The sequence below is a fragment of the Bradysia coprophila genome, chromosome IV (genome assembly GCF_014529535.1).
Source record: "Bradysia coprophila strain Holo2 chromosome IV, BU_Bcop_v1, whole genome shotgun sequence".
Lineage (NCBI taxonomy): Eukaryota > Metazoa > Arthropoda > Insecta > Diptera > Sciaridae > Bradysia > Bradysia coprophila.
Genome location: NC_050738.1, coordinates 1,101,499 through 1,109,587, shown reverse-complemented (window position 1 = coordinate 1,109,587; position 8,089 = coordinate 1,101,499). Strand labels below are relative to the sequence as shown.

Sequence of the window (8,089 nt, the reverse complement as noted above, 5' to 3'; positions counted from 1 at the left end):
GTACAGGTGAAATAGTTACACACACGCGCCAATGGCCGTATAACCGTATAGCCGTATAAAACCGTATAAAGTCGTATGATCAATTTTGTATGTATAAGTGGACCAGCTGAAAAACCGCCGAAACAAACTCTTGTTTAAATTTCACTAACGTTGAATGTAGCTTTTTGTTCGAATATTATCCAATCAAATTTCTTGGTTACCAAAAACAAATTATAATCTTTGATTGAAAAATTTCTGAAAGCCTTCATTGTGTATAAACCACATCATTTGTGCTTTATACAAAAATTTTAGTACGAAATTTTTTTGAACGAAACTTTTAACTCTCGTCCTAAATATGCCAATTTCTAACAAACAAATTTCCTTCAACTTCGCATTTTTGCGGCAATAAATCATGCGATATATTTTTCGATTTTTACATTAGCAAAAACGTCGCTTTTTTAAATGAAGTTGAATAATAATAAAAGTATGGAAAAAAGAGGAATCAAAGAGGAAGTTTACTCGTGCCTTTAATATACGTTACACGAGTAGCTCAAGTAAATAAATCAATCAATTACATGGAAAATAATATGGGGAATATGCTGATGTAATTAATCATCCATTTATTTCCTGCAACAAAGAGAAATATGCCGAAAATGCAAAGGAATATTTAAAAAAAAAAATATTTCCAATGAAGGGTAGCCTTCCGCACATTATATGGGAGAAAAATGGGGAAAAAATTTCATTCACATAACAGACCTGTGGAGACGATAAATTGTCTAATCCGACCTACAGAAACATTTTTTTTCCCTTTCAATGTTCCTAGTATAAATATGCGATCGCATGACACGCTCATTAAAAATCAACTTGCGTAACATCGAAGATAGGCAATGTGTTGAAATGTTGACAAAATTAGAGCAACTTGAAATCGACCGCAGCTTAAAGCGAGATTAGTCAACATTGATTCGACTGGTTGTTAAGTCCATCTATTTACGTGAGTTTATTGTCAAAATGATAAACTTTTCTCACTTCACTCAGAGTCTGAATGTCTTGAATGTCTTGAATGTCTTACTATGTCCACTTTGCTTTCGAAATAAAGTGACAAAGTCTGACGACTTTCAGTCAACTCGAATATGGAACAACATCCCTGCAGAATTGCAATTTACCGATAACAGAACTTGGATTGCATTAAGTTTCAATTTTTCTTCTTTAAATAAACAAACTTCAACACCACCTCCACAGCACACAATTTCAATTGGAATTGAACAAAGAGCCTTAAACAACAAGAAAGCAAAATGCAAACAGAAAAATAAATAAAGAGGAAATTTCTCAATATCAACACCATTCCGTAACATTGTCCGTAACAGGCTACCCGTTGAAGAGAAAAATAAAATTCCTTTAAAAGTGGTCCACATTCACATACCATCACCAGTTGAACAACTACCAGCAAAAGATTACAAACACATTGACAGCCGAAAAAATTTCCTTTTTCCCCTCAAATTTCATCCCTTAACACACACACACGTGCACACACATTGGCAATCAACTCATACGCAGATTATTATGGTCGTGAGTTGAATAATGCCATCGCTTCTTTTTTTGGGTAGTCGAAACATGTGTGAGTGTGTGAAATTAACATTTTAAACAAAAAATAGTTTCATGTTCCAACGTAAATCAATACATGCGATCGTATTTCTCATGTTTCCAATGTGTAATTGGAAAATTAATCTTTTCGTGTGAGCGGCAAGCATACCGGATAACATCTCGTCGGATTATCTTCATTTCTGATGCGATCGGTTTCTCTTCAAACAAAAATCTGGAGTAGGAAAAAATACCCACTTGTGTCGATTAAGCGCTCTTCTGCAACATTTTTAAGTTACATTTTCATAATGCCTTCTCCCTACGGATGAAACGGTTTCTTTTATAGACTGTTAACAACGGTACATGCTTTCACGGAAATTGCGTTTTGGTGGAGGATTATTACTTTCAAAACAATCCAAATTTTGCGACATGAAACGAGAATTGTCTTTTGTTGATGAATTATTAATTTTAGAGCCGGTTATAAAAGCACACAACATAAATCGGTTATAGCCTGTTATCCAATCCTTAGCAGCGATGCTTTATACTCTCGCAAAGTTTCTGCTTTTTGGGTTTTTTTTTATTCGATTCTTGCTGTCGAGCAGGCGATAAAACCGAGTCTGAAGAAAAGAAAAATATTTTCTTATGTTGCACAGAGGCGGTTTGCCGTTGCATGGGTCAGTGAATATCAGCTGTATGAAAAAAGAAGTTTTTATCAGAAATTAAATTACAAAAAATTTCAAAGTTCAAAATTCATGTCAAGAGATTTATGTTTTCGGTATGTTCTTTATGGTGCCCTTCCGTATATTTATACATAGAGCATATACATATACAGCATACATCATCGCTATATTTGCCGTAGACGTTTTATTACAACAGATTTCTAGATTTTCTTCTTTTCAATTTTTTATTCAATTTTTATATCCATTTTTGTGGCTTCGTTTATCTATTTCTTTTCTTTATTTGTATGTTTTCAGCCGGAATATAGAAAGTTCGATATATATGTGCTATATACACCTCGCCTCACCGAAATTTTCTTTTTATTTTCTTTTTCCCTATACTCTCTCGTAGATATATATTTTTCTACAAATTTTCATGCGTGACTTTGGAAAGGCTGTAAACAAAAATAAAACACACACCCAGATCAAATCAATTCACTTTCACATTTTATTGAATTCTACACCTTGTACAATGTCGAAACGTTATTGCTTGTCACATGTATGTAGGACCAGAATATATTCTATTTCGAGTGAGGTTTTCTTTTTTATACACAACACATGCACCTCGGATATTATTCCTCTCCGTATACTTTTATGGGATTTTTTTTTTCGTCAAGAAAATAGCAAGAAAAAAAAGTGCTGGTCGCATAAAAATGTAAGTGGGGCGCTTATTAAACTCCCCTCATTCTCTTCTCAGTTTCTTCTTCGTCTTCTTTTTTTGTTTTGCTATTTTTATTGTAAAGCTATAAAGATAAAATGTTGCTATATGCATGGTCTATTTTGTGATTGTCATCTTATCCCATACAACACGTAAATATAAGCAACAAATAAATGAGCGTAAAATAAATAAAATGATTCGTGGAAAATTGAATTGTGCTGGAGAGTCATTCAAGGGTAAATTTCAAATATTGGGCTACAGCGGGAATTTTAAATTGCAGAATATCACACTTTCGGGACAGACATTTTTTACCACTTTCTGGGCTGTACCTGACTTTGCCTATCGTCATATTTTTTGTGTGATCCTTTCCTCTCCAATAAACAGTTTAAATCGAGAGAGAGAGAGAGAGAGAGAGAGAGAGAGAGACCAGTTTTGTGAGTTGAGATCAGTTTTGCTCAGTTTCCGCTGGATTTGTAGTTGGCAAATAAAATAAAACAAAATGGAAATCGACAATGGAATGTTTACAACAACAAGTTTGACAGCTACACCACCAGAAAGTTTTTACTGGTCAGTTTACCACTATACTCATGCTTTTATTTCGCTCTTTAAACAGACCATATCCATCATCGAGTTTAGTTTAGTGGACCTAGTACTTCTTTTGTTGAAAACTTCGTGTGGCAATAGTTATTTTCGTAGCGCATGCTAACGCGAGCTAAAAAAGTCTTTCAGCATAAGTTAGGAACAACGTTTTTCCTGAACGACGTTGGAAATACTCGACAAAGTCGCGATTTTTCTACACTAATTTGAAAAATAATCTTTTACCGCATTTGTTTTCGTCAACATTACGCTTTATAAGACCATGACACCCTTAGCCACGTTAAATTCAACATACTGTCGTACGGGTCTTAAGATCAACCCATCCACTCTGCTGTAAATTTTATTTCAACAAAATTTCTTGTAAGATTTTTTAATTCGTTAATAAACACTTGGCACAGTACAATGGTTTCACAGTATAATACCCGTCCATATACACGAAGACCATCAACTGTTGGCACAAACATATAATTTTATTGTTAAAAGCTATGAAATAGTTGAGCAAGCATATATGTGCATTGTGCAAGTTACTGGATATCAAGTGGAAAACAGTGGACAATAAGCTCGGCAATAAAATTTCTGTCACAACACACAACAATAAACACGGAAAGCATATTCCGTCCACCTCGCCATATATTATTTTAACGTGGAAATGTTTTTACAGATAAAAAAAAAGAAAATCGATTTAGCTATGAAATGAGCTAGTGACTTTTTTTTGTGATGCATCATATCTGTGAATTTCACCAGAAAATCTGTCCAAAAAGCAATCTCATCAAGTCATTGTTGTTCCGAAATGTATTTATTGCATCAAAACATTTTATACAATAAACAAGCTCCAGCAGATCTACCCATTCTCCAATAATATTGGTTTTGTTACATCAAAATCACGTTATAAGGTTGTACATCTCTACGTAAAATATGATCCATGTGCGAAATGGGTGCCTATAGATAATACATACATATATATACCTGCCATACCCGAATTGTGTAAGCCAAGCAAATTCCCATAAATTCATCCATGTATATGAAAACAAAATTAACGCATGGCTTTATACTCATCCATAATGGAAATTGATCAACACAATCGTGTGGCATTATAGCAGTGTCAGATATGCATGTTCATCATGGGTGTACACCACTTTACCATAAAAATTGTCGTAAAATACCATCGATTTCAGGCAATTGCCGAAGACAATTAAAAGTTACTATTAACAAGAAAATCGTTGTGGCCGAAAACTTATAACATTCAGAAAATTGAAAAACGAGTCGATAATTTTGAACGTCATTCAACAGGGCTGGTACAAAAATTAAAAATGTACTAAGACAAGCGACAATAAAAATTGTTCTAATTACACCCCTGTCCCGTAACAGCCCATCATATTAACTTAAGCCCGAAGAACAGTTGTTGTTTGGCGTGCTACTTTTTGTATTCAGAATGTGAAAGTCATTGCCGAATTCTTCGTTTTGTTAGACATAAATATAATGAGCAACAAAACGCCAAAATATCATATCCGCCAAGATCGTATTCGAAAATATTTTACATATGTAAATTAAACGGTTCATGCTCCAGTTTTGCTCCGAAACATTAAAGAATAAATAATGGAACCGAACAATCCGAATACGAAAAAAAGAGATATACAGAAACGAAGAATTATGTTAAACATTTCGTATTTATATTATTTTGATGATAAAGAGGACGACAGACAGCAAAGGGCGCAAAAAAATATCCGATTTAGCTCTTTATCTTTGGCCATTTACAACCCCCAATGTCTACAATTTTGTTGTTTTATTTTTCCCGCATTTTTATGATAAATTTCTTCTAATTTGTTATATTTTTGTAACCGTAAAGCTAAGTTCACTCAATCTGTTTAGCATTAAAAAGCCATCGAAATTTTCGGATAACCAGTTTTTATTACACTTAAGAGTGATGAGGTAGGTCATTTATTGGCGTTAAATGGTCAGAATTGCGTGTTTGGTAGTTGAATTAAATTCTTGTGATGAAACTAATTACGACAGTGGGTGGATGGTGAATTAAGTTTAAAAATTTGGCGCCAAATAATTTATAATTTTAGAATGTCAACGCCTTGGTTAATGCTTAATGCTTGGTTACATAATAAAAAGTGAGGAAAAACAAGAATTACGAAAATCTTATACAGTTATCCTGGCAAATAATGACAAGCTCTGGGTAATATGGTATTTTATTTAGTAAAATGCATGTTAAACAAATTGAAGTACAAGATTTGAAATCAACAGATTAAAAATACTTTGATCGATGGAAGTAATAGACTCGATAATAATAGTGGTCATATGCTTGCCGTTCGTAACAGGTTAAAATTGAACTTTTTAACTTTGTCTTTTATGCTAAAGCAACCATCCTTTTCTCGATGTACAACCCGGTTCCAGGTAACTCGGTATCCGTCAATGTTAGTTGCGTTGAAACTCCTAGCCTTTGACTCTAGATACAAACACTACACTCTTCAAAATAAAAAATTTCAAACCAGTACGTCATCTGCTATCCATTGCAGTGTCGGACTGGTCATACTGGGCGATCGGGCGGGCAAATCCCGTTGCGTCTTTTCAATTTGTCGCCTCTTTCCTTAATTGACTATTCTTTTGAGAGTACCTTAGGGTCATTGTTGTACGAGCCCGATGTGCAATTTTTGATAGCCAATCCGGCCCTGATTCATTGAACCGAGAGCAATCAAGGATGTGAATTATTTATTGCCACTTGAGGTAAAAGCTGGCAACACCATTTAGTCAAAAATATATGGAAAAATGAGAGACATATGACAATTCGTGATCTTAGCCCATTTTTGTATAGAAAAGTAACGCCATCTGCAGAGTAGCTTCAAAAGTACCACTATGGACTGTATCTAACTAGCTGTTCAATGTACATTACCAAAAACCCAAAAATTGATGAACAAGACCCTAGTACGTAATAAATTCAATTCCACGCCTTATTAGTGAGCAGCGCCTAGCCAACAATTCCATCACAAAAATGACTGTGCTGAAAGCGTAAAGACAGTTACATGTAATCAACAACGCCGTTATATTCTTGATTTTCAATTGTGGATTCGTTCGCCGATTGGTTTGCTTCTTCTCGTTCGTGTAATGATCGATCCAGTTTTTAGTCAGTCCGGACTGATCATATAATCGCAGAAAATGGTTGAACGAGTGTCGTAATATTGAGTTTTTTTCGAAGAGGAAAACCGGGGCAATTGGCCAGACTTGATCTTTCGTGTAATCAAGAATCAAATTCGGAGCGTTCAGATGATTGAAATATTTCTTGGTTTGTTCGTGGACGAAGGCAACATCGATGGCCGCTTTGCCTTTAAACAATTCACCTGCACAGTTTAAGGCACTGTCATTGCAAACGACAAACCTGAAACGAAAAAGGAACGCACATAAGATAATCATGTCCTTGATGAACAATTAAGCGATCAACACAATTTATCTTTAAAATTTGAAATTTTGCGCCAAAATTGTTGAGACATTGACGAGGCTATAAACTTGGGGTTTATAGCCTTGTCTCTTAGTACTAACGTGAAATTTTCTAAGATTGCCTTCGAACCTAGAGAAACGACTGACTGTCAGCACTGCACTTGGTAGAATTACGCGTGTGAAGAGAAGAACCGCTGGAGGGAGAGAAATTTTTTGTTAATTCTTACTCTCGCTGCTCTCCCTTCAATTTTCTTCCCCGTCGTTGTCAGTGCTGGCAATCTAAGATTTCTCTGCTTTAGGTGGCGCTACTTCTACTAAGACATACTTACTGACTGATCGAAGCATTGAAACCCACCAAATGGTTAACTCCAGACTTGGGAGCTATGATTTTACATTTAAAAGCCAACACCTTCTCGAACGAATCACACTTCGAGAACACGGGCGGTCGATGGAAAAATGTGAACAAAGCGCCTTCATACGAAGTCCGGATGAACATGAACAACAAAATCCAAAGTATGGTCAGTGTTCGGGCAAACGGACCGAAGTATTGAGGATATGCCATTCGTGGGTTGCCGATCGAACCGCCGATTGCTATGTAAAGAGCATTAAGAATGGGTGTCCGATACAACTTTCCGCCTAGTATAACCGATCGTTGATCTGTCCCCAGGCGTTTGGTGAGTAACAGAAATACCACAGCCGCACATAGTGTGGTGTAGATTAACAGCCAAGCGTTGTAATTCAGTGGACCCATCAAATGATTCAATGAAGACGGAGTGATGTAATTCACCCTGATTGCAAATCCTATTCTATCTTGCATGTATGCTACAGTCGGCGAAAACCAGACCGAGCGATCCTGCGTCAAAAGATAGATTCCGATCGTAAGATCCGCCTCACCATTTACAACCCGGTCCATTGCTCCAGTAGTCGATCCATTTTCGTAGATAATTCCACGGTCATCGTCATGTCTTGGCATAAGGAATTTCGGCGTGAAATTCATGCGCATTGCAATTTCTTTAACAATTCGCACATCGATACCATCGAAACTCGCGTTTCCCTTACCCCGATGTATAATGACATATGGTTCAACTTCGGCAACAGCCACATGAACCGGACATTTGTTCAT

The 8,089-nt window shown here is 35.9% G+C and overlaps 1 protein-coding gene across 1 annotated transcript; it reads right to left on the bottom strand.

Moving 5' to 3' along the window:
• Positions 1-6,453: 6,453 nt before the first annotated feature.
• On the bottom strand, positions 6,454-8,089 carry LOC119065977. Its single transcript, XM_037168184.1, has 2 exons — positions 7,296-8,089; positions 6,454-6,907 (listed from the first exon to the last, which is right to left on the bottom strand). The coding sequence occupies exons 1-2, from the start codon at positions 8,087-8,089 to the stop codon at positions 6,454-6,456; spliced, it is 1,248 nt and encodes a 415-aa protein (XP_037024079.1).

Excerpts from the sequence above, each read along its gene's own strand:
- LOC119065977 (XM_037168184.1), bottom strand. The coding sequence starts at position 8,089 with ATGAACAAATGTCCGGTTCATGTGGCTGTTGCCGAAGTTGAACCATAT. Across the intron at positions 6,908-7,295 it reads TTCAATGCTTCGATCAGTCA|GTTTGTCGTTTGCAATGACA; the intron begins GTAAGTATGTCT and ends TTTTCGTTTCAG.